Source organism: Panthera tigris, chromosome B2 (assembly GCF_018350195.1).
Source record: "Panthera tigris isolate Pti1 chromosome B2, P.tigris_Pti1_mat1.1, whole genome shotgun sequence".
NCBI classification, from domain to species: Eukaryota; Metazoa; Chordata; class Mammalia; order Carnivora; family Felidae; genus Panthera; species Panthera tigris.
In genome coordinates this window covers 1,893,952-1,918,771 of record NC_056664.1, presented here as the reverse complement: position 1 = coordinate 1,918,771, position 24,820 = coordinate 1,893,952, and the positions used below count along the sequence as shown (strand labels likewise).

At 52.8% G+C, this 24,820-nt stretch overlaps 2 protein-coding genes across 5 annotated transcripts; one reads left to right on the top strand and one right to left on the bottom strand.

Annotated features, from left to right (window-relative positions):
* Nucleotides 1-362: 362 nt before the first annotated feature.
* Nucleotides 363-9,380, bottom strand: LOC102964468 (zinc finger and SCAN domain-containing protein 31). 4 transcript variants are annotated; one of them, XM_042985432.1, is made up of 5 exons: nucleotides 9,270-9,341; nucleotides 3,717-3,822; nucleotides 3,130-3,592; nucleotides 2,088-2,238; nucleotides 363-1,588 (listed from the first exon to the last, which is right to left on the bottom strand). In XM_042985432.1, exons 3-5 carry the CDS (start codon nucleotides 3,508-3,510, stop codon nucleotides 813-815), a joined length of 1,308 nt encoding a protein of 435 aa, XP_042841366.1. In that variant the 5' UTR covers nucleotides 3,511-3,592; nucleotides 3,717-3,822; nucleotides 9,270-9,341; the 3' UTR covers nucleotides 363-812. The 4 variants fall into 4 exon arrangements, with proteins under 4 accessions (XP_042841366.1, XP_042841367.1, XP_042841368.1 ...); XM_042985433.1 differs by having other exon boundaries at nucleotides 3,717-3,816; nucleotides 9,270-9,285; XM_042985434.1 differs by lacking the exon at nucleotides 3,717-3,822 and having other exon boundaries at nucleotides 9,270-9,380.
* Nucleotides 9,381-9,487: 107 nt separating this feature from the next.
* Nucleotides 9,488-22,964, top strand: LOC102964179 (zinc finger protein with KRAB and SCAN domains 4-like). The gene is made up of 6 exons (XM_042985431.1): nucleotides 9,488-10,575; nucleotides 16,786-17,241; nucleotides 18,772-18,919; nucleotides 19,983-20,065; nucleotides 21,012-21,135; nucleotides 22,017-22,964. Exons 2-6 carry the CDS (start codon nucleotides 16,831-16,833, stop codon nucleotides 22,877-22,879), a joined length of 1,629 nt encoding a protein of 542 aa, XP_042841365.1. The 5' UTR covers nucleotides 9,488-10,575; nucleotides 16,786-16,830; the 3' UTR covers nucleotides 22,880-22,964.
* Nucleotides 22,965-24,820: the final 1,856 nt, after the last annotated feature.

Sequence of the window (24,820 nt, the reverse complement as noted above, 5' to 3'; positions counted from 1 at the left end):
TAAGCTGTCAGGACCACACGTTTCACGCCACAGACAACGCTGCTTAGATAGTACACCACCCCCTCTGATGGTCATCCACCACGTTCCTCGGGGAGACCACGGCACTGGTCATTCCCAACCCTTAGGTGTGTATAAAATGTAACTTTTACGGGGGGGTGGGGGGTGGGGAGCACCTCGTCTTGATGTTCTTTGAATTTACCCAATCTTTAAATTTTTTTTTAATGTTTATTCATTTTTTGAGACAGAGAGAGAACAGGAGTGGGGGAGGAACCGAGAGAGAGGGAGACACAGGATCCGAAGCAGGCTCCAGGCTCTGAACTGACAGCACAGAGCCCGACGTGGAGCTCGAACCCACCGACCGCGAGATCATGACCCGAGCCGAAGTCAGATGCTTAACCGACTGAGCCACCCAGGCACCCCTGGATTTACCTAATCTTTAAAGAGTATACTGAGGCCCCCGGCGCTCCTGGATTTACCCAATCTTTAAAACGTATACACATACACAGAAACCAGTTTTTCAGAGTTGTTCAGTATTCAGTATCACCCAAGAACGGCCCCTCCGCAGCAATTTATTTCCAGGTGATTTCGGTCTCTTTTGAGGGAAATCAGTAGAAACGAACCAAAGGATAGGGAAGAAGGGGGGGTGCCCGGAACCGCCCACAACCGCGGCCGTTCACCGGGAGACCCCGGCACCGGGTCTGCAGACGAGCTACTCGATCCGGAGCACCGTAAATCTGGCCAAAACAAAATGAGCCACGTGAAAGGCCGACTTTCCAAGGCGGCCCCATCTAGGAGTCAGGGCGTCCGGGGAATCAGTCCGGTTTGGCAACGGTATGGATTCTAAAATGCCTGATGAGGTTGCAGTGGTGGCCGAAGGCCTTCCCGCACTCGTCACACGCGTACGGTCTCTCCCCGGTGTGGCTCCTCTGGTGCTTGCCGAGCAGGGTCCGCCGGCTAAAGCGCTTGCCGCACTGGCCGCACTGGAAGGGCTTCTCCCCCGTGTGGACGCGGAGGTGCTGGAAGAGCCCCGCGTTCTGGCTGAAGGCCTTCCCGCACTCGCCACAGCGGTAGCGCTTCTCCCCCGTGTGGATCCTCTGGTGCTGAACGAGGTACGAGCTCAGGCGGAAGGCTCTCCCGCACTCCTCACAGCCGTAGGGCTTCTCCCCCGTGTGGATCCGCCTGTGTCTGATGAGGCCGTTGCCAGCACTGAAGGCTCTCCCGCACTCGTCGCACACGTAGGGCTTCTCCCCGGTGTGGCTCCGCTGATGCTCGACCAGGCCGGAGCGCTGGCTGAAGGCTCTCCCGCACTCGTCGCACTCGTAGGGCTTCTCCCCGGTGTGGGTTCTCTGGTGCTGAGCGAGGACCGAGCTCTGAGCGAAGCCTTTCCCGCACTCGCCGCACCTGTGCGGTCGCTCTCCGGCGGCGCGTCCCCTCGGCTTTCCCGCCCTGCTCTCCCGCTTCCAAGCTTCCCGGCACTGAGGGTCCAGGGGAGCGTCTCTTTGGAGTCGGCTATTTGCAAGATGTTCCACTTCCTTCAAAACTTCTTGCCGCACCGCCGACTCCTGGCCTTCCGGTACGACGTCAGCGCCTGGAACGGTAAGTGCACGGACGACGTCACGTCTCTGTCCTTTCGGGACAGCACAGCCACAGGACGGGGCATCGGAAGATCCCGTCCGAGCACACGCGTTCTAAGAGCACAGAAGTGGCGGAGTGAGGAAGACAAGGGCTCCGGAGGAACCTGAGACCAGAGCGGGGTCAGGAGCGCTGCTGCGATGGCTGCAGGGGCCCCGGAGAGGGCGGGCGAGGCTCCCGAAAGGACGCGTGTAAGCAGGCGCGGTTCCACCTCTTTCACACACGTCAACTCAGGAAATCCCCAAACGACTCTAGGACTGTGATGATTTCCATCCCATGGATGCGTCAACCAAAGGTGCCGGATGGCCACCTGGCCTGCCCGATGTCACAGAGCTGCTAAGTGGCCGTGCTTAAGTTACCACGCAGGCACTCTGACCCCAGAGTCCACGGTCTTAACTGCTACCCTACACAGCAGGGCCACCAGAGATCCCAGGTGGACCCATCAAAGTCCTTACCTTGTTCCCCAAATCTGTGGGGACCGAGAGATTCACCTTTGAGCTGTGTCACCGTGGCCTGAAGCTGGATGGCTCTTGATTCCTGCTTGGCCTTCACATGCACCCCATCCTCTGACAGCACTTCCGAATGGCCAGGGGCATCGTCTGGGGCCTGGAGGCAGGTAGGTATATTTGGGTTCATAAGAGAGGGACACGGGAGCCCAGGCTAATATACTATGGAAGGAACCGTCCGAAACATTGTGCAGAGGGATGGCATGGGGACAGGCCCAGAGTTCCATCCCTACTCCTGCCTGATTCCCTCCCCTTGAGTGTGAGCTGTACTTAGTGACTCAGAAGCAATGGTCTACAACTTCTGAGACTAAGTCATACAAAGCACTGTGGCTCTATCCTCATGCTCCTTTTCTCTCTGTCTGTCTGTCTCTCTCTCTCGGGGAAGACAGCTGACGTGCGAGGACACTCAGCCGAGGCAGAAACCCACGCGGCAAAGATCTAAGCCCTCCGGCCGACACCAGTGAGGAACTGGGGCGCCCACCAGCACCCACAGGGGGAGCAGTCTCAGAAGTGGACCCACCAGCCCCAGGCAAGCCGGGAGGGGGCTCCCCTGTGCACGGGGCTGGAATAGGCCCAGCCCTGCAGCCACCCACCCCAGCGACCCCGGCGCTACACCTCGCCTCACCGTGTCTGGCTTCTGGGTGACGGGATTCATGGGGGGCCTGTGGCCCTGACTCACTGTAAGGCCCTGTTGCTCCGTGCCTCAGTTTCCCTCTCCACCTCAGGAGAGTGGGTTAGATCACCCCAGCCTCAGAGGACTGGTAAAAAGACAATCCAAGTTAAGAAAACAAATCTTCACTGCAACCCCGTGAGGGACCCTCCTAAGCAGCTCCCTAGGTCCTGACGCACAGAGTCCGTGAGGTAGTGCTGGGGTTGTTTAAGCCATCACGCTTGGGGGTAGTTTGTTACACAGCAACTGAGAACCGGCTGCAGCCAGCTGGCCCGGATCACTCGGTACGCGGCGTCTGGGAGCCCATCTTCCTACTCTCACCTGGTTCTCAGGCTCACTGAACTCCCTCTCCAGACCCTCCAGCGCCGTCACCACCTCGTCCCCGCTCTCCGGGTGCTGCCCCCGCACCCAGGCCTGGAGCTCGGCGGGCAGGACGGTCAGGAACTGCTCCAGCACCAGCAGCTCCAGGATCTGCTCCTTGCTGTGCGTCTCGGGCCGCAGCCACTGGCGGCACAGCTCGCGGAGCCGGCGCAGCGCCTCGCGGGGCCCGGGGGACTCTTGGTAACAAAAGTGCCTGAAAAGTTGGCGGGAGGCCTCCCGAGTAGAAATGCCGCTCTCTCGAAGGAAGGTCTCCTGGTCCCAGACACGGTCCTCCTCCACCTTCACGGCTCTAAGTCCGGGCTGCTCCTCCGCCGAAGCCATCCTGCTCAGAAGGCTCGCCCCAGCCCGGGCAAGGGAAGCGGATTCAGGGCTCCCTGGCCTGCTCTTCTTGAAGAGCACACACCTGACGATAAAACGTTATGTATTCATGGAAGTGAAAAAGTGCCGGGGGAAAAAGTAAAGCACGGGAACAACGAGCATCGCGCTACCGTTTATGTTCATGAAAGTACATCTAGGCTTTTACTTACCTTTGTCCAGAATCTGGAGAAAAGCATGTGGCACATAACCGCCCGGCCTCCTCACTCTTTCCAGCGCCTTCCCACTGGGAGTCTGTGCTCAACCACGTGACTGGATCTGGCCACCGTGCCATCAGCAAATGCGACACAAACATTGGGAAGAACTTGTGTGACACAGCCCCCGGGCTTGCTCTCCACGACCGTGAGGAGGTGGACCCACTGGCCCCCCCCCCCCGATGACAGAGGCACATGGACACTCCCGGCTCAGCTGACAGGCAGCTGGCCCCCAGACGTGTGAGCCTGGACGTGTCTGCCGAGACGCTCGGCGGCCCCCCAGCTCGCTGCAGACACGCGGGTAAGCCCTGCCCAATCAGCTGCACCCCACAGATTCTTGTGCTAAATAAATGTGTATTGCTGCAGGCCGCGAAGTTTTACGGTTGTTACACCATGTTATGGCCACGAAAAACTGAGACACAGCCTTGGCCACTGGGGAGGGAACCAGGCAGGTGCAGAACAAGAAGAAGGGAAATCTACTTTACACAGAATACTCTCTACTTTTCCTGATTTTTGTATCATTTGAAATTCTTATTGCAAGAAAACAAACAAAAATAGTGATTTAAAAACCTGCTAGACAGTCAATACACAGTAGCATCAGGTAAAGAACAGGACACACAAGACTAGCTATAAAATCAAATGATGGGGGCGCCAGGGTGGCTCAGTCGGGTACGCGTCCAACTTCGGCTCAGGTCAATCTCACGACTCGTGGGTTCGAGCCCCGCATCAGGCTCTGTGCTGACAGCTCAGAGCCTGGAACCTGCTTCTGATTCTGTGATTCCCTCCCTCTCTGCCCCTCCCCTGCTCACGCTCTGTCTCTGTCTCTCAAAAATAAATAAATGTGAAAAAAAAAATCAAGTGATGAGTGCTATAACAGAGGATTTAACCAAATATCCAGAAAGCAAAGAGTAGGAAAAGATCATTCTGACTGGGTATGGAGCAGTGAAAACATGTGGCTTACGGGCAAATGCATTTGAATTAGGCCTAAAATAACAAACAGGAATTTGTCAGGCAAAGAAAGGGCGACGGGAGGAGACCCAACAGGACCAAAGCTCTCTAAGGTTACAGGGCACAGAAGATCTAGGGACCGGTGTGGGTGCTGGTGGCTGGACTACAGATTACAGGGTGTGGGCAGAAAACGTGTGGGAAGAGGTAAGGTGGGAACAGAAAACAGCCTTGAACTCCAGGCTGAGATGTTTAGACTCTATCCTACGGAAAACTGAGGGGCAGTGAGGCTTTCATGTCACTGTCACAGCGTTAGATCTGTGTTTAGAAATACTGAGGAAGATTCAGGAAGGAAATCGTGAGAATATGTTGCAGGGTTGTGGACTGTAAGCTGGGAGGCCGAATGGTGGTTACACTGACAGTTTACTTTAATGGTAGCATTTGAGTTTTATACATGGCCTCAGCCCAGTGTTAACAGAATTACTGGGGTGCCTGGGGGGCTCAGTTAAACGTCCGACTTCGGCTCAGGTCATGATCTTGCAGTTTGTGAGTTCGAGCCCCGTGTCGGGCTCTGTGCTGACAGCTCACAGCCCGGAGCCTGCTTCGGATTCTGTGTCTCCCTCTCTCTTCGCCCATCCCCTACTTGCTGCCTCTCTCTCTCTCAAAAATAAACATTAAAAAATAGAATTATCAATGTCTGAGAGAATTTACAAGTTTTCCAGTTGTACTTTATTGCGGGAAAATGCATTTATCCCATTCATTCAAATACATGTGCTGACCAGATGCCTGACATAGTGCTCAGGTCAGAGCGGTGAGAGGAAATAGACTTGGTCCCTGCCTTTATGGCGCCTACGGTGGGGGAGACAGACGCTCGTGTGACATCTACATGAACAACGTTATGGTGTTGAGAAAACGGGAGAGTCCCAGGGACTGGAGCTTATGCTTTGCCAATGTCCACGGCCAATTGCATTGTTTTTACTCTTTACTGCAGTACCGAGTATCAGTTTTTTTGAGTCTTCAGTCCAAGAAGACTGTAAGTCTGAGAAGTCCTAACTATGGATTTGCATTTAACTTCATGATTGTTAAAAGTGTGGCTTACCACGGGGTTACATTTACAGGCAACAGCTGTTCTGTGATTATGCTTAATGCTGCCAAGAACCCCGGAGCCGCGCAGGCGAGTCCTCCACACACGCAAAGCCACAGGCGGGCAGCCTCTGTCTGTTCTCCCCACAGCTGCCGGGTGAGATCTCACCTCCTGCCCTTATGCCGCCCTGAACCTGCCTTTACTCATGGAGGTTTGTGGACCAAGAAATGAATTTTCCCTTTTCATCTCATCAAGACGTGGCAAGGAACGGGAAGGGAAGAAGGACGGGAAACACCCTCTTTCCCTTCTCCCCAAGCTCCCCGCCCACCCCCCCAGAGATCTGTCAGCATTATCTGGTGCCCAGGTCTCTCTCCACTCCCGATCACATCCCAACTTGCTACAGATCCCAAACACCTCTTATGACAAAATGCCTAGAAGATGTACAAGTGTACATTTGCCATAAAATTATGGATGGAACTTTCTTCAATGTTTTACTTACCTGATTTATTCAATTAAGTGCCCTGATTCAATTAAGTACAATTTGGTGTCATCTGATTTCCTAGGAGGAAGCAGGTAGCTGATACACATCTGATGAACCAAATGTAATGAGTTAAATTTGTTTTAATGTTTACTTATTTTTGAGAGAGAGAGAGCGCGCACAAGTGGGGGAGGGCAGAAAGAGAGGGAGACACAGAATCTGAAGCAGTCTCCAGGCTCTGAGCTGTCAGCACAGAGCTCAACGTGGGGCTTAACCCACAAACCACAAGATCATGACATTAGCTGAAGTCGGATGCTTAACTGAGCCACCCAGGTGCCCCCGTCATTGAATTCTTTATGTGACCAAGACCCTTTGGTGACATCCTTGGGATTACTAGGTGAAAGCCTCAGGGCCAGGGAGTCTCTCCAGTTCTCGCAGCAACATAATTAAGGTTACTAATTAGTGGACCTTATGATAGGAAGATAGATCTCTGGGTGGGGCTACACTACTTCTATGACTTTTTAAAAATTTTTAAATTTTATTTTAGAGACAGAAAGAGAGAGAGAGAGAGCATGAGTAGGGGAGGGGACACAGGCAGAGAGAATCTCAAGCAGGCTCTATGTGTAGCCCAACGGAGGGTGGAGTGGGGATCATGACCTGAGCTGAAATCAAGAGTTAGACACTCAACCCTCTGGGCCGCCCTGGTGCTCCCTTACATGATCTCTTTAAATGTAGACTATTCTCTGGCTGGTAGCAGATGAGGAATTCAGAGATTTGAAGCATGAGGAGGATTTGATGCACATTTGCTGGCTGGTCACTGGAGGAAGGGGCCACGTGTAAAGGAAGCTGAGACCAGTGTCCTGCTGGCAGCCAGCAAGGAAAGGGGGACCTCAGTTTTACCAGGAACTTCTGTCCTACAACTGCAAGAAACTGAGTGTTGACAACTCGTATTTCTAAAATATAGTGGATAGATTCGGTGCCGTTTTTGTTACACACTCAAAGTTTCAAAGTTTTCCTATTTGATTTCTTCTGATGTCGATTCCTGTGTTCTAGATCGATGTTGCCATTTCCTCACTCATTTTACTCCGTAAACGTTCCCTGAGCACCTACAATGCATCAGGCCACTTAGCGAGGCACCAGAGATATAATCGTCAAAAAGACGGACCCCGCCCCTGTTTTGCTGGGGCTTATGAAAGACAAAACAAAAGTAAGAGCAACAATGGTAAAAGTGAGGAGGCAAATGATACAATGACAGTCGTGGTAAGTACTGGGAGGAAAATCAACCACTGAGTTACCAAATAAACGGAGGACCTGTTAAGACAGGTGGATGGGAGGTAGACGTGTAAGCTGAGCCCTTAACAGCAAAAAGGAAGCGAGCCACGCAAAAAGCAGAGATGGGGGACAGGAAGAGCACGTGACACCGTTCAAGGCCCATGTGGTCACACACCTGAAAGGCTGGAGCGGATGCAGACAGAAGAGTGAAGAGTGGCAAAGAATTAGGCCGGCAAGACAAGCCAGATTGTGCAGGGCCAGGAGCATGGGTTTCATTTGAAGCGCAAAAGTCACAGTAGGCTTTTACGAAGGGAAGCGAAGAGACTGGATTTATGTTTCAAGCTCTGCTACTGGATGGCGAATGAGCTTAAGGAATGACGGTGGAGCCAAAGTGCAGGCCGAAAAGCCCAGAGGTGAAAGAAGAGTGGGGAGGGAGGCCGTCGCATGGGATCCAGAAAGACTCCCGCCTCAATAATGTATTCTTCAAGTTTATTTAACTCTGAAAAATACAACTGAAAGGCAAAACAGCTTAATTTTTACTGTACAAAAATGCTTCAGTCTTTGGACAGATGTTTATGGAGCTGGGCTAAGAGCTGGGTTTACAGAGTTTATAGCTCAAGGGGAGAGAATTACAATTTGGTGAAATACAAGGCATGATTTGGGAGGTGTGTTCAGGCAGACTCCTGGAGGAAGTAAGTGAGCTCATCCTAAATCCAGTATTCAGTTTCTTTCTTTCTTTTTTTTTTTTTTTAAGTTTACTTATTTTGAGAGAGAGAGAGAGAAAGAGAGACAGAGGGAGACAGAGAGTGAGTGGGGTAGAATCCCAAGCAGGCTCCACACTGTCAGCACAGAGCCCGACTTGGGGCTCGATTCCACAAACCATGAAATCATGACCTGAGCAGCAATCAAGAGTCGGACGCTCAACCTACTGAGCCACCCCTAACAGTCAGCTCCTAGAATTACCTATAACCCACTAAAGAACTCACAGATACTAAGTGTCAATGATGTGCCAGGCAGCAAACACATGCGTCCTCCTGTTCCTTAGCTGAACTAAAAACACGGGAGGAAAAAGCATAAAAGAGCATTTTTCTTATTAGCTTCAGCGCATTAGCAACAGAGAGATCACAAAAATCGTAAACCACTTGTGTTGTAAACTACAACCCAAAGCACGACCAACTGCAACCACGAGTAGAGGAACCGCAGGTAAATCCAGAAACGACGGTGCTCTCCTCCTGGAGGTCTGTCAACTCCTCCCTTCGACGGACGGGGAGAAGCGAGGGGAAAGGCAGGACTCGTTTTTAAATGTTAAAAGACAACTGCTTGCAATGAATAGTCTTTAGCTGGATCCTAGTCGGTGCACATCAGTTGGAAAAGACATCCGTAGGACGACTAGGGACTAGCTGTTAGGTGATTTTAGGGAATGCTCCTACATCTAGTCAGGTGCGTTAGTGATTTGCTTCCATAAAACCTCAATTTTTAAACTAGGAATGACAAGTCAGGACGCTTGTGAGGTCTTTCGAAATATTTAGAGAAAAAACAGATGCAATAATGCTAACACTGGCGACGCACAGGGGGCGGGTACCGGGGAGTCCGGCCTTCCCCGGGGAGCAGGACCCGCCGCCGAGCGCCTCTTCCCCGCCCCCTGCGGGGGTCTCTCCCACCGCCCGACGGGGCGGGACCGTCTTCCGGGAGCCCGGGGCGAGGGGCGAGGGGCGAGGGCTCCGAAACTCACCTCGGGTCCAGGGAAGCTCCGGGGCCGCGGCGGGTAGCGGCGCCCTGGCAACCAAGCGGCCGTGAAGGCCGGAAGTTCGTCAGCCGCCTGAGCCCCGCTGTCTTCCAGGAGCTTTCCTGTCCTCTCTAGGACCCCGCAGGTCGCTGCGTCTCGGTGGCCACCGCGCCAACCAGCTCCGGCTCCCGCGAGCCCCGCCAGCCCTCCCGTTTGGGCGGCCTCGGGCACGCAGCAGTTCCGCCAGTTCCGGCGCTCGCCACCCGTGGCTCCCTCGGTGTTGGCCGCACCACAGGAGATGGTGGTTGTGGGGGTGATTGATTTACTCTTGACCGTCGTCTGGATCCTCGGAGTCGAGGAGGAGACGCGGACACGTGAACACAAGTGACTACATAAAGCTGATGTGTAGCCGAAATGAAATAAATGTTTGTAAATCGACCAGGCTGTAGTGACCGCTGTGTACTTAGAACACAGACAACCGTACTAAGCCGAATAGGCGGCCCAGAAGGCATAGGAGAGCTGGCGTAGCGCGGGGAGCATCCGGGAGGAGCGCGGAGAGCATCGGAGGAGGATCCGGGGAGGAGCATCAGAGGAGGACCGCAGAGGAGCGCGGAGAGCATCGGAGGATCACAGAGGAGCGCGGGGAGCATCGGACGAGGACCAGGGGAGGAGCGCGGGGAGAAGCAGGAGGAGAAGCACGACAGGACTGTGTGTGACCACTGCTGGATGGCGCAGGATGGGACTTGTACTGGTCCCTCAGCAGAAGTTAGGTGATGGGAGCACATGTTACTGTGGCTGTGGTCGCAGGATGGGAAGCATCTGAGACGAAGGGGGACCAGTGAGGAGACTACTTCCAGGAGCACAGGCGGCCAGGACCACCGAGCGCACGCTGACAGCCACGCGCCAGGCTCGCAGGTGGCGGGGACCACGCAGCGCACGCGGAAGTCAGGCGCGGGGAGCTCTGGTGGCTGGGACCACCGAGTGGCGGCCGGCGGCGGCTAGAGAGGCCCAAAAGTCCCTCGCGCAGCCGCAGCCGCAGCCGCAGCCGCAGCCCCGCCCCCCCCCCCGCCCCGGGGGCGCTACTTTCGGAACTGTTGGGGTGCGGCGAGCCGGCTCCCCTGGTCCGGGTGGGGTTGCCGAGGAGCCGCCTCCTCCCGCGAGGGGACCCCGGGGAGGCAGCGCCCGCCTCCGGGTAGGTGCCGCAGCCTCGCAGTGTGTGCAATCGGGACTCCGGGTCACACACACACACGCACGCACGCACACACACCCGCCGCGAAGATGGGGTCCAGGTCGCACTCCATTCGAAGACAAGGTCAGTGCCCGGGTCCTAAGTCTCTGTGCGGTCAGGCCGCCTGGTTCGATTCATCCCCCTGCCACGTATTGGCTTTGTGGTTTTTGGCCGGTCCCTTGACCTCTCTGTGCCTCACCTGACTGCTTTGTAAACCGGAAAAAATGATATCACCTAAGTCGTGGGGTTTTTGTGAGGCTTCAGCGAGTTAAGATGCGTAACACGCACCAGGCACAGAGTAAGAACGATTCAAAGATTTGCTGTTATCATTGCTATTGTTACTTCTCATTATGACGGCCTGTTCTCTTTCATGAGTGATCTTGGCTTTTCTTACGTTTAAGTTTTAGGGCCATCTGTCAGTTTTCTTCGTGATGAACGATTTCTCTATTTTAGAAAGGAAAATAAAATACTCTCAAGAAGAGCCTGTCCCTAAGCAAAGACCCAAGCTGGTATGTGTTGTGTGTTGTGATGCTGAGACTCCCCCAAGGCTTTAAAATTTGGGAGTGCCCCTTCCTCGAGGCGCCTGGATTCACTAGGAGCAGGAATGGTTTAACAGTGAAGGTTTCGGACCCCAGTGTTAGAGGTCACGGGTCCTGTCCCCGAGCTGCAGATCTTCGAGTTTGCAAGCCTCCAGGAGAGCCCTACGTGCTAGCCTGATGTATTTGTCTGTAACTTAGTGTTTCTACTTGTAGGTTTCCTTGTTACTATTAGTTTGGGAAACTGAGTTCATACCAACACCTGTAACTCCAGTCCTAATAACAGGACTTACACTAGATTTTTTTCCATATTTGTAACTCTCTTCTATGATAATGAGAAATTCTGCTCTCCTTATCTTCAAGATATTTACTTATTTGATCACACTTCCTGTTTATAGCAGGTCCCCCAATCCAGTGCCTTCTCACTCTGTTCATTTGGGCTTAGACCCCAAATACCACCGGTGGTGAAACCTGGATGGGGAATGTGAGATTGATGGTAGTGATGAATCAGTGCTAATCTTCCTGTCACACGTGCCTCCCCCCAGCTCTGGGGACGCCCTCCTCACACCACTTGGGCTCCCAGGTGGCTGGCCGAGGCCCTCTCACCTCGTGTGACCCCACCTAAATGCTTCTAGACTGTATTGGTCAGGAAGGGAAAAAGGAAGGTAGGATGTTAATTTTTAAATGGGGGGTGGGGGAATGTCTAACCTAGGTCAATGTAGAGAACACTACCATGAACCCCAGTATGCCCATCACTGAGCTTTAACAACTACTATCTATGTCCATTTTCTTTTTTCAGTTTATTTTGACAGAGTGTGAGCAGGGGAGGGGCAGAAAGGGAGAGAGAGAATCCCAACCAGGCTCTGCACCATCAGTGCACAGCCCGACAGGGAGCTCAAACTTAAACAAACCGTGAGATCTTGACGTGAGCCAAGAACAAGAGTCGGAAGCTTAACCAATTGAACCACCCAAGAGCCCCTGTTTTGGCCATTTTCTTTCATACCTCTATCCCCTCCTTCCTCTCTCTTTCTTTCCCTTGCCGCCCCCGCCCCCCATCCGTCCTTCCCTTGTTTCCCTCTTTCTTTCAGTACTTTAAGGAAAATTCCAGCGATCATCTCTGTTCACCCATAAATACAACTACAGTACTTCAATGTTAATTTCTAACAAATAGAATTTTTAATGTAATCATAGCATTATCACACTCAACAAAATTGCCGGTAATTCCTTAATATTGTATTCAAATTTTCCTGATTGTTTGAAATATGTATTTTAAGATTTTATTTTTATTTTTTTATTGTTTATTTTTGAGAGACAGAGCATGAGCAGGGGAGGGGAAGAGAGAGGGAGGCACAGAATCTGAAGCAGGCTCCAGGCTCTGAGCTGTCAGCACAGAGCCCAACTCGGGGCTGGAACTCATGAACTGTGAGATCATGACCTGAGCCGAAGCTGGATGCTCAACTGACTGAGCCACCCAGGCGTCCCTAAGATTTTATTTATTTAAAAAAAAAAAAAAAAATTTTTTTTCAACGTTTTTTATTTATTTTTGGGACAGAGAGAGACAGAGCATGAACGGGGGAGGGGCAGAGAGAGAGGGAGACACAGAATCGGAAACAGGCTCCAGGCTCCGAGCCATCAGCCCAGAGCCGGACGCGGGGCTCGAACTCACGGACCGCGAGATCGTGACCTGGCTGAAGTCGGACGCTTAACCGACTGCGCCACCCAGGCGCCCCTAAGATTTTATTTTTAAGTAATCTCTACACCTAACGTGGGGCTCAAACTCACGACCCCAGGGTCAAGAGTTGCATGCTCTTCTGACTGAGCCAGCCAGGCACTCCTGAAACGACCTTTTTACAGCTGGTTTTATTTTTTTCCCCTATAGGGTCCAAATACAATTTACCATTTGGATTTGGCTGACTTGTCTATTCAGTCCTTTTTAATCTATGACATTTTTCTTTCCCTCCTCCTCTCTCTTTTTTTTTTTTTTTTTTTGATGTTTATTTGTTTTGAGAGAGCGAGCAGGGGAGGGGCAGAGAGAAGAGAGAGAACTCCAAGCAGGCCCCGCACTGTCAGTGCAGAGCCTGATAGGGCTCTCCCTTCCACTCTTCCCTTCTCCCTTTCCTGGATCAGTGGACTCATGGGGGGGGGGGGAGTGGCAGGAAAGGTGGGGGAAGAGTTTTCTTACCTGTCTGTGCTAAAATTGGAGGGGACAGATCTAGAATCCCACCCTCTTCCATTTACTCCAATAAATGCTTCTGTGTATCAGCGTTCTTAAGTGCTTTACAGAGATCACATGTGCAACTGCACGAAGTAGACCCTTTTGCGATCTCCCTTTTAGAGACAGGGAGACTGAGGCGCCGAGAAGTTAATAGGCAACATGTCCAGCGTCACTCAGCAAACAAGTGGCAGAGGTGGGATGTGACCCTCATGCCCGTGTTCTAACCACGAGGAGTGGTAGTTTACGCAGCCTGGTGCCGGCACTAGTTATGGTTAATGCCTGCTGTCCTGTGAGGTGGCTCTCCTGTGACCCTCCTGACATCTGACACTCCCCAGTGTCAGAGCAGTGGTCACCCCTCCCTTGGCTCCTCCTTGGGACCGTCTGCAGGGGACACAGACCCCCAGCCTGTTTGCACACCCTTCTGCTGCCGGTGTCCAACCAGGGGACACCTGGTCCCTACAGTGCCTGCCTCTGTTCCCTGGGGGCGGCTTTGCCCTGACTCACCTGCCAGGGGAGTCCCTCCTCTGGTCCCAAGGTACCCCCAAGCTGAGACTAAGCACATCCTGTGAACGCAGGGTTTCTAAACTATGGCCCTCTAGCTCCCAAGGTAAAATTCGGCAATGTCTGGAGACATTCTTTCGATGGTCATAACTGGGAGTGGACGGAGCTACTGGCATTTAGTGGGCAGAGGAGGGGGGGGGTTGCTGAACATCCTGCTCTACCGAGAAGCACCCCCAGCCTCCCAGACACACCGTTAATCCCACCAAAATGTCAGTGGTGTCCAAGTGCAGAATCCATGGCTTACAGAAATAACTAATTACCTAGTGCTTTTTTTTTTTTTAAAGTAGGCTCCTCACCCAACTTGGGGCTTGAACTCACAATCCCAAGGTCAAAAGTCAAATGGTGCACTGACTGAGCCAAGCAGGCACCCTTCGTCTCTAATGCTTTTGCATTCATTCATCGGTTCACTTACTCCGTGTCAGGACCTAGGAATACAAACATGGGTAAGCTAAAGACAGAGCTGTTGGCAGGAGGCTCGCAGTCCATCAGGTTTGGCAGAATTTTAAATAGAGAACAAAGATGCACAAGGACTGTTGTTTTTCATACGAATTTGAGTACTCCGGTGTGCTTTCCATAAGCTCTCTTGTTTGGTTTTCCTGAGGAAGGTAGGAAGTGTCAGGGGAGGAGACCTCATTCTGCCTAAGAGGGTGGAGAAGGTGCTAGGCAGGGGGCATTTCAGCTTCAGAGCTGGCGTGGCTGGCCTGCAGAGATGTGACATCCTGGAAACAAATACGTTAAGCTGCCAGGGCAGCAGCTGGCCTCCTACAGATTTGGGCAAACTTTGTGCCCACTGAAAAGCCGATACCTCCGTTGACTGGACACCATCTGAGGGCCTTGGACGGTGAGCCCTACCTGAGCCCCCCTGGCTCCTTGGCTGGGTGCATTTAGCAGTTCTCAGCCTGCAGGACCAGAGTTTATTTACCAATTCATGGGGACAGAGGATGAGTAGTGGGTGTGAGAAGAAACAAGTGCTTTACTTGGGTAAGAATGCCAGCGGAAAGGGGCACCTGGGTGGCTCAGTTGGTTAAGTGTCCGACTTTGGCTTAGGTCATGATCTCACTGTTCATGAGTTGGAGCCCCATATCGGGCTCTATGCTGACAGCTCAGAGCCTGGAGCCTGCTTGGGATTCTCTCTCTCCCTCTCTCTCAAGAATAAACAAACATTAAAAAAAAAAAAAAGGAATGGCAGAAGAGGGACTTGATTAAGTATGTATTTTAGAAGAGGTCCCTTGGGGGAAGGTGGGGAGGAAGAGAAGCATTGAAAGCAGAAAAGGCTAGAGACAGTGCTGAGGACCTGGGCCAGGACAAGGGCAAGAGCAGACAAGAAGGGACAGCTCTGGAGACATCCCAAGGGTAGAATAGATGAGGGAAAACCTGGCAGGTGGTGCTGCTGTTTCTAGAGAATGCCAGACTGGGGAAGGAGCAGAGTAGGGGGAAGAAAACCAGCATGGTCTGAATTGGGTTTATTTGTAGGATTTCCAGCCAGAACTGCCTGGGAGGAAGTTCAGAATAGGGATTAGGAGTCTTTAGCCTAGAAGTGAGAGTTAAAATCTTGCAGGCGGTTGAAGACAGTCCTGGGGAAGAATGTGGAGAAAGGAAAGGGTGAAGAACAGAATGGAGAAAGGCCAGTGAACTATATGCTATTAGCTGACATGTACGTGCTATTTACCACCAGCCAGGCAGTGTCATAAGAACTGTATGCACATACTTAATGCTCCCAATATCCCTGGTACGGTGGGGGAGGTGAGGCAGAGATGTGGACTAATTTGCCACGGCCACTCAGTAAGGAAGCAGTGGAGCCAAGATCATGAGCCTGGCTGTCTGGCGGGAGAGTTCACCTGACCAGGCTGTAAATGGGGGCTGGAAAGAAACGGGAAGGAGACAAGCAGGAGTGGGGCCCGGGATCGGGGACAAGACTGTTTCCGGAAGTGGACAGCAGCATCAGCTTCTTGAGAAGCAGCCACGGAAAAGGCCAGCTGGGGGCGCACCTCTGGCGCAGGAGCTCTCAGTGGTCACCGCTGGTGGCTTGCTGCTGACGGCGTGCCGAAGGCCAGCGGGAGTCTGGATGTTTCCTTTCAAGAAGTTCAGCTTGAAGGGGAGGAGGAGTGGCAGGGTGAGGATTGCTAAGGACGAGGTGCAGCCACTCTGCAGCACACGGTGCTGGTTTCCGCTGCTTTGATGTTTCTCACAGACACTAAAGGTCTCCAGCCCAAAGCTGGGAGGGGCCTAGGGAAGCCCTACTTCCAGCTGAATTTGGGTCAGTTTTATGCCTGTTGTTTGGGCGAGACTCACCTCAGAGAGAACTGGGAGCCTCACTGGCAGGTGTCCAGGGCTTAAATCCAGTCCTACTGCTTTCGATTCAGGGCCTGCCTTTTCCTAATCTCTTCCCCCAAATGTGCGGCCTTGATGGCAGAAAAGGAGCTGGTATTCACTTTCCGCTGCTGCGTGACAATCTACACAATCTGTCTGCTTAAAATGACCAGATGTTCCCCATCCCGTAGGTCAGAAGCCAGGCAGGCTCAGCAGACTCCTCATCTTAGTCTTCCAAGGCCAAATTCAGGGTGCTGGTAGGGCGGTTCTGGGGTGGGATCTGCTTACAAGCTCGTGGAAGTTGCTGGAATTCAGTTCCTTGTGCTCAGTCCAGGCATGAGAGCTACGAGCTACATCATCATATTCCAATCCTGGGACCTGGGCAGGACTCCTTGGGGTCTTAGAACTAGGCCACCCACAGAGCAGGCTGCAAATGGGATGATCTGAGCGGTCACTGTTTCTTTCCTGACTAGTCTTGAGATGGGGGGTGGGGGGTTTCAGGCCCACCCCCTAGGATCCCTAGGAGCCTGTTGTGGGACTATGGTTTCAGGTGCTGCAGAGGATGGGGCTAGAAGAAATCGCAGCTGCCCCCTGGCAATGTCTGGGCCCCCGGGCCTGAGCGGAGGGGGCTGCCAGCACTGTCGCTGGTTAATAGTGATTTTCCACCGGTAGGATCCTCCTGCAGGAGCACGGCGGCCCACTAGAGCCAGATCCAGGATGGCTGGAGAATCGGCGGAGAGCACAGCCTGGGACGCCAAGTCCGCAGAGAACCACATGGGGCCTCTGGTGGTGAAGACGGAAGCGGGAGAGGCCTCTGCCCTCGTGCAGGACGCCAGCCCCCATCGGGGTCCTGAAGACTCGCGCCGGCGCTTCCGGGGCTTCCGCTACCCTGAGGCCGAGGGGCCCCGCAAGGCGCTGCGCCGGCTCCGCGAGCTGTGCCGCCAGTGGCTGAGCCCGGATATACACAGCAAGGAGCAGATCCTGGAGCTGCTGGTGCTGGAGCAGTTCCTGGCCATCCTGCCCGCCGAGCTCCAGGCCTGGGTGCGGGGACAGCACCCGGAGAGCGGGGACGAGGTGGTGGTGCTCCTGGAGCACCTGCAGAGACAGCTGGAGGCGCCGACACCGCAGGTAGAGGCCCCAGCCCGGTTTCTAACCCAGGTCTCGGGGCCGAGGGCGGGGCGTGCCGTCAACATCGGAACTTCCCCGTCTGTCTGTCTCTCTCTCTCTCTCTCTCTCTCTGCCACTCGGGTGGAGTCCCTGGGCCCCTCCTCGTAACAGAATTTTTAGATACATGAAGGAGCACAGAAGAACTCGATTATGTTGAAATACACCCAGCAAAGCATTAAACAAACTAGTGACAACGTTATGCGTGCGTTTTTTAAAAATGTTGCACTAATCAGTAAGACCTGGGCACAGGCCCAAAGCCCGGGTGCAGTTTCAAAGTCGTTAGAAGCATGAGTGACTTTGACACTGTTCGTTGTGCTGTACTGTGGTGTGAAAACATCTGCAATTTTTCTTTTTAAAAAATTTTAAGTGTTTATTTTTGAGAGAGACAGAGCATGAGCGGGGAAGGGGCAGAGAGAGAGAGGGAGACACAGAATCCAAAGCAGCCTCCATCCAGGCTCTAAGGTGTCAGAACAGAGCCCGATGCGGGGCTCGAACTGAGCCACCCAGGCGCCCCAGAACATCTGCAATTTCTATTGGTGGCAAAGTGCCGTGGCTTATGCCACATGATTGCTGCTTCAATTTATAATAGAAGGAAAGGCCACGTTCCCTTAGAGGCTGGTAACAATAAAACTACTCCTTTCCTATCCCAAGTTCATGGACCACATGGGAGGAGTCCAAGGACCCCAGGCTAGAGAACACCCCTGGTGGAAAACAGGTTGATCTCCCCGCCTTTTCTTGCTTTGCCAGTCTGTTCTAAGGTGGTGTCGTCTGTGCACCAGTTAATGTTCCTTCAGGGGACTGCAGCCAGAGCCTCCTAACCACTGACCAGGAGGTACGGGTCTGCACTGGGGCCCACTGCCCGCGAGCCCTTCACAGTGAAGGCGTTTCAAGTCTCTTAGCTTCAGCCTCCTCAGTCATTACAGAAGATGTGGGGAGTTCTGAGCTGCACGTGAGAAAGTAACTTGACAAGTGCAATTTGCCCATAAATGCACGGAAGCCACCTTTTAGTGGGGATAGACCGTGTGTCCTGCGTTAGGTGATTTCACATTCTGTGATCTTTCTTGGTTCTCAAAACCAATAACAAAACCCTATAAACGAGAAATTATTACCCTCACTTGTCAGATAAGATAGGAGTATTTTGAGAGCCAGCACCGGTTCCCAAGTCTTTGTAAAAGCACGACGTATACAACGCGGGAGCACCTGGTAATGGCAAAGAGCACGGGCTCTGGGGTCCCTCTGCCCGAGTGCCCATCCTAGCACCGCCACTTATAGCACCGCCACTTATAAGCTGGGTGACCTTGGGAAAACTGCTTACTCTCTGTGTGCCTTCACTTCCTCATCGGTGAAATGATCACGGTAACGGTACCCACCTCAAGGTTGTTGTCTGTGTTACCTGAGTTAATGTTTTTCGTGGCCCTGGAAACTGTGAGGCACATGGGAAGTGCTCCAGAAATGTCTGACAAATAATGAAAACGAATGAATAACCTCTAGGTCCCAGGTGGTGACCAGGGCCAAGAGCTTGTCTGTTGCGAGATGGCAGCACTGACACCTTCCCGCGGATCACGGAGTGCCCAGTTCCAGCCGGTGAGGGCTCTGCTCAAGCATGAATCTCTGGGATCATGGGCCTTACCAGGCACAGGTGAGTGTTCTCTTCTGGGCGCGTGAACCTGCAGACTTTGTCCAGCTTCACTGACGATCATCTGATAGGGGCGCTGAGCGCGACTTTATTTGGCCATCACTGACGGACTCCACTTTGAGATTGAAAGGGAAATTTCAAACGGTGGTTTGGAAAGAATCGGTTCCCCATTCATGTAACACGTAATTCTGCCTCCTACGTGGTAGCCAGTGTGGTTGGTGCTGAGGACCGGCCGCTGGTGAGACGGAGTCCTTCCTGGTGGCACTGGGGTTTACATTCTAGTGGGGAAGACAGCACATACACACAACAGTACAGCTTCCAGTAGTGGTAAGTGCCAAGAAGAAAACGAACAGACTCTGTAAAGCCCGTCAGAATATCCCACAGACTACAGGACTACTGCGGATTAGAGTATAAATGTCTAAACCCTGGGTCTCTTATGAAAATAGCAGGATTTACTCCACAGGACTGGCTGTATGTCCTGCGGTGTCTTCTCACGTGCCCTGAACGTGTCCCAAGACACACAGCACTGAGACGCCGGCCAACACGCAGTCCTGACTTCCAACACAGGCTCTAGCTAAACCAGCTGTTTTGTGCTCCATGTAAAGTTTGCCTCCTCCAGGGAGACCTCGGGTTCTTCTGGACGCTGAGCAAGTTCTGTACAAGCAGATGCCCATTTCTGCCTTCTGGTTCCAGCTTTATTTTGACTCTAGTTCTTCCAAACCAAAGCAGAAAGCCCTTAATGACCTCTAAAGGCATTTTAACCGAAATCTTACTCTTCTCCCCTTCGCAAGCAAAACCCAGGGTATCTTCAGATGAAAAGCTTGTTTTATGTGGTTTAAACTCACCATCCCTTCCTAGGATCCTGCCGTTTTTGCATAGATTTTGTGTGTCGGCAGAGCACAGCACAGGTCTCTAGGCCCCGGGACTGGAGCGGGTAGGGATCGGGCCTTGGGGAAGACACACTCTGTACGAAGTTCCAGGCCCAGTGTTTGAGCTTGGATTCCGCAGGCCAGGGAGGGAGGCTGAGTGCCAGGGACGTCTCATCCAGAGCTTCTTTCCTTCCTAGTTCTCCAGGGTCCTGGGCTTGCCCCGGGAGGGCGCTGCAGAGGAGACGCAGTGGTGGCGGCCAGGCTGCCCCCAGAGCCCCAGGTGAGCCGGAGCCCCTCCCTGCCCCTCGCTACCGTGGTGCATCCTGGGAGGGTCGCCCCGTCCCCGTCTACATCCTCCAGCCAAATGCCAGATGGGATGTCAACTTTCTCGTGTATGCTAGTGTCGTCTGTCGCTGTCTGACTTCCTGGTGCCTAGTTGGGAGCCTCGTCCTATTTCATGACTAGCTTGGGTGCCGTCTGCCAGACCCCTACTCCGTGTCCTTGGCCAGCCCCTTCTTCAGTGGGATCTTCTTCATCAGTAACGGTGATTCTGCAAAAGCAAACTGAAGCTTTTGTTGTGACGGTGCTTTTGTTCCGAAGATTTTCTTTTGCTTTCTTGCCCTGTTACCGGGGGGTAACCACGTGGTCCCTTAGCTTGCCGGGACGGATACGGCATGCCCACGTGTGTCAGCTAGTCACACGATCGCAACAGTCCGTACTTAAACTGGATTGAACTTCTTACCCGGTCCTCCACGCCCTGGAGGCTCTGTGGTGTCCATTGGCTTCCCTGACTTTCCTCACTTCAGACCCACGTTTCACTGTATCTGAATAACTGTTAATACAAATGAGCCACCATCACTAGTGGGGGTCAGTTCCGGTCCTTGCAGTGGCGTGGCCTCCGTTTTCCAAATCTCTTTACCTTCTGCCCTGGTGTCCGGCTCATTTGTGTGGAGACGCGGGCGTCCGGGGTATTTGTGTAGAGACGCAGGCGACTGGCGTATTTGTGTGGAGACCCCTGTCCTCACGTGCTGTCACTCTACTTCCGCAGTGGTTTTGTTGATGAAGCCGTCACTTGAGACCGGGAGAAGTAGCGTTAGGTGCCGCGCTGGCTTGGTCTGCGGAGCCTTCGGGGACCGTCCCCTCACCGCCTGAGCCCCTCTGCGCAGCACCCGGCTCCGGGAGGGACTCTGGGTAAGAGGAACTAGGAGGCCCGTGTGCCGTTTCAGGGCTTGCTGAAAACGGAAGACGTGGCCCTGGCTTTCTCCTCCGGCTGGGCGCAGCTGGATTCCTCTCGGGGGAGCTTCCACGGAGACGAAGGGCAGGAGAACCCCGGCGGCCTGACCTCCCCGGGTAAGACTGACGGGGGCTGGTTCGTGGTAGGCCTTCGTGGCTTCCTTTGTCGGTTGGAACCTACTGGGCCGTAAGACGCTGTCTGAATTCTGTCTGCGTTCAGAGCCACCGTTTCTGAACCCAGCTACTAACCACGTGCGTGACCCGATCTTTAACCCTCCCGGCCCGGCTCCCTTCCCTTTCCTGCCGCGTCCTGGCCGGGTTAAGTGGGACACGGCAGGTAGAGCCCCGAGCACAGGCCTGGCTCATAGTAGGGCTGTCACCGTTGGTCCCCTCTCTGTTGCTGGTTCCGACACGGGACGAGAGCTGGGGTGTCCTCGGGAAATGGGCCGTGGGACTGTAGGGCGAGCGCGAGAAGTGAGCTAGAGATCGGGGTGCAGGACACACGGGACAGCCCGGCCCGTCTGAGCTCGTGCAGCTCGACCATGGTGCAGCAGGAGCGCTGGCTCAGACCTGTCAGCACCGAAGCCCGTCGTGTTGGGGCCCCTGCCTTCGTCTGGGATAAGAGCCAAGAGGACCGTCCCTGACCGACGATCGCTTTCTACGTGCCTGCTCTCCTTGTGTCGCACGGAACACTTCCAGGTCCTCACGCGTGCCTGCTTACCGCTGCCATCTGCCCAGCCCTCCTCGAGTCCAGCCCCAGTGCAGGGCCCTGCCTTCGTCCTCAGGACTTAGAGCCTCTGCGAGTGTCCCCAGCACGGTCCTTCCCACCCTCCTCCACCCCCATCACCCTGCTTCCAATGACCCCAGGCCCGTTCTCCCCTTCGTCCCCATCCTCGTTCTTGTACAGAAACCCCCATCCCCGCGTATGTGGAACCGTAGTCACAGCTTTCCTGCGTGGCAGGGCATCCCTGACCACGTGTGGCCACTTGTTATTTCAGGTGGTGAGACAGAGGCCGAGATCCGGGCCCTGCCTGTGGACGAGGTCCGGCCAGTACAAGAGTCTGGGGGAATGCCACGCCCCCCGCGTGAAGACACTGCCCAGATTCCTGAAGGCACCGAAGCTGGCGAACAGGAGGGCAGGTTCCCGAGAAAGCAGAAAACTGCCACGGGAAGTAGGAGGCACTACTGTCACGAATGTGGAAAGAGTTTTGCTCAGAGTTCAGGCCTGACCAAACACAGGAGAATCCACACCGGGGAGAAACCCTATGAGTGTGAAGACTGTGGCAAGACCTTCATCAGGAGCTCTGCCCTCGTCATCCATCAGAGAACCCACACCGGGGAGAAGCCCTACGAGTGTGAGGAGTGTGGCAAGGTGTTCAGTCACAGCTCAAACCTCATCAAACACCAGAGAACCCACACCGGGGAGAAGCCCTACGGGTGTGAGGAGTGTGGGAAAACCTTCAGCCAGAGTTGCAGCCTCCTTGAACATCACAAAATCCACACAGGGGAGAAGCCGTACCAGTGCAACACGTGTGGCAAAGCTTTCAGGCGGAATTCACATCTCCTCAGACACCAGAGGATCCACGGCGATAAAGACGCGCAGGATCGTGAATGTGCAGAGACCCGGGAGGGTCGGGGGAGGGTGGAAAGCCGGTGGGAAAGCGTTGAGGCTCCCGCGTCTTACACATGTGACGAGTGTGACAGGAGTTTCACTCGGAGTAGAAGCCTTCTCGAACATCAGAAAATCCACACCGGTGAGAAACCCTATCAGTGTGACACATGTGGGAAAGGCTTCACCCGAACTTCATACCTTGTTCAACACCGGAGGAGCCATGTGGGAAAGAAAGTTCTATCACAGTGAGCCCCGTCGTACGTGCCAGAGTCGTTCATTCCTCACAGAACGGGGCTGAGGCTTCACTGACCGCTACATGCCATCTCGGGTTAGAAGGCCGAGTCTGGAGGGATGCATGGTCTTCTACATTCTAGAAGGTGGCTGGGAAACAGCTTGTTTGGTAGGAGGCTCTGGGAGAGCTGCCTGGAAGAGGTAGGACATGAAATGATTGTTCTCACCTACTGGACTGAAATGGGCCTCCAGACTGGCTAACCACCTCCAGCCGGCACTTGATGACGTCTCCTGGCGAGATGGCTCTGATGTGGGGGCTGCTGCCGTGACTGTTCGTTTTACATATAACGGATCCTCCACAGTCAGATTTGTGACATCTTATGCCTCCCAGTGTGCCTTAAACACAGGTGCTAATAAACACTAAATGTAACACTGAAATGACCTTCGTAGATCTGCATCACAATACCACCTAGATTTGTGAGGAACTTCTCATGAAACCTGGTGGAGCTTGTGTCTAATTCGGAGGCTCTAGACTCCGAGTTAATCTAGTGCATTTTTTGCCAATCAGAGGATTGGCAGAGTGGGGTGCGTGTGGGGTTACTGTGATAGAAGGAATCCAATTTCTTGACCAGACTAGGAATTTTCACGTGAATACCTCAAACAGGCTCTTCATCATTAAATCACTGTGAATGTGTGCCACTCTTGGGATTCCATTCGTTAATATCGCTACTCTTTGCAGAGAAAATAGTCCTATGCGGACTGTATGAAAATTAATCAAATCAAAATAAAATGATAAATTCTCTAATGCTCAGCATCTTTATTCTCACCTTTTCGTTCTCTTGGGCCCAGTGCTCTCTAAAGCTACAGACACTATCCTGCCCATAGCCCACTCCACCGAAAAGGATAGTAGACCGAGTCACGACCTACGCCTCCTAAGTTCAAACTTCCTTTAGGTCAGTAGATTCATACCAAATATTTAAAGCAAGTATTACTTAGGCTTCAAAATTCCATTATTAATGTGGGACCGTCTTGGTCTTAAATATTAATTTCCACGTCACCAATGTGGTACCATCTCCTTAAGTATTCATGATGAGAATTTTAGCCATGAAGTTAATTCATGAGGCTACCTACTTTCCTTAATATTTAAAAAAAAAAATTTTTTTTTTTTTTAATTTTAGAAAGAGAGAGTGTGAGCAGGGGAGAGGGACATAGCAGGCACCATGCTCAGCACGTAGTCCAACACGGGGCTTGATCCCACGACCCTGGGATCATGACCTGAGCCGAAATCAAGTCAGACACTCAACTAAGCCACCCAGGCACCCCTATCACTTTTCTGAAGCACACTTTGTAGAGTGTCCTTTTTTCCCCTCATGATAGTCAAATTTTGTTGAGAAAAAATTTTGCAAGTCAGCATTACAGTGACCCTTGAACAACAATGGTTTGAACTGCACAGGTCCACGTATTTGCAGATTTTTTTCGATAAATACAGTACTGTCAGTATATTTTCCTTACTATTAGTAACATTTTCTCTATTTACTTTAATGTAAGAAAATAGTATATAATTATATATAGCAAAAAATACATGTTAATTGACTTTATTGTTGTCTTCTGGGCAACAAGCTATTAGTAATTAAGTTTTGGGGGAGTCAAAAGTTATGTGCAGATTTTCAACTGGGCAGGGATTGCTTTCCCAAGCCCCATATTGTTCAAGCGTCAACTGTAGTATTTTTATTTATTTATTTATTTATTTGTTTATTTATTTATTTATTTATTTTTGACAGAGAGAGACCGTTTGAGCAGGGGAGGGGCAGAAAGAGAAGGAGACACAGAATCCGAAGCAGGGTCCAGGCTCTGAGCTGTCAGCACAGTGCCCAACAAGGAGCTCGAACTCACAAACTGTGAGATCATGACCTGAGCCACGGTTGGATGCCCAACCGACTGAGCCACCCAGGTGCTCTT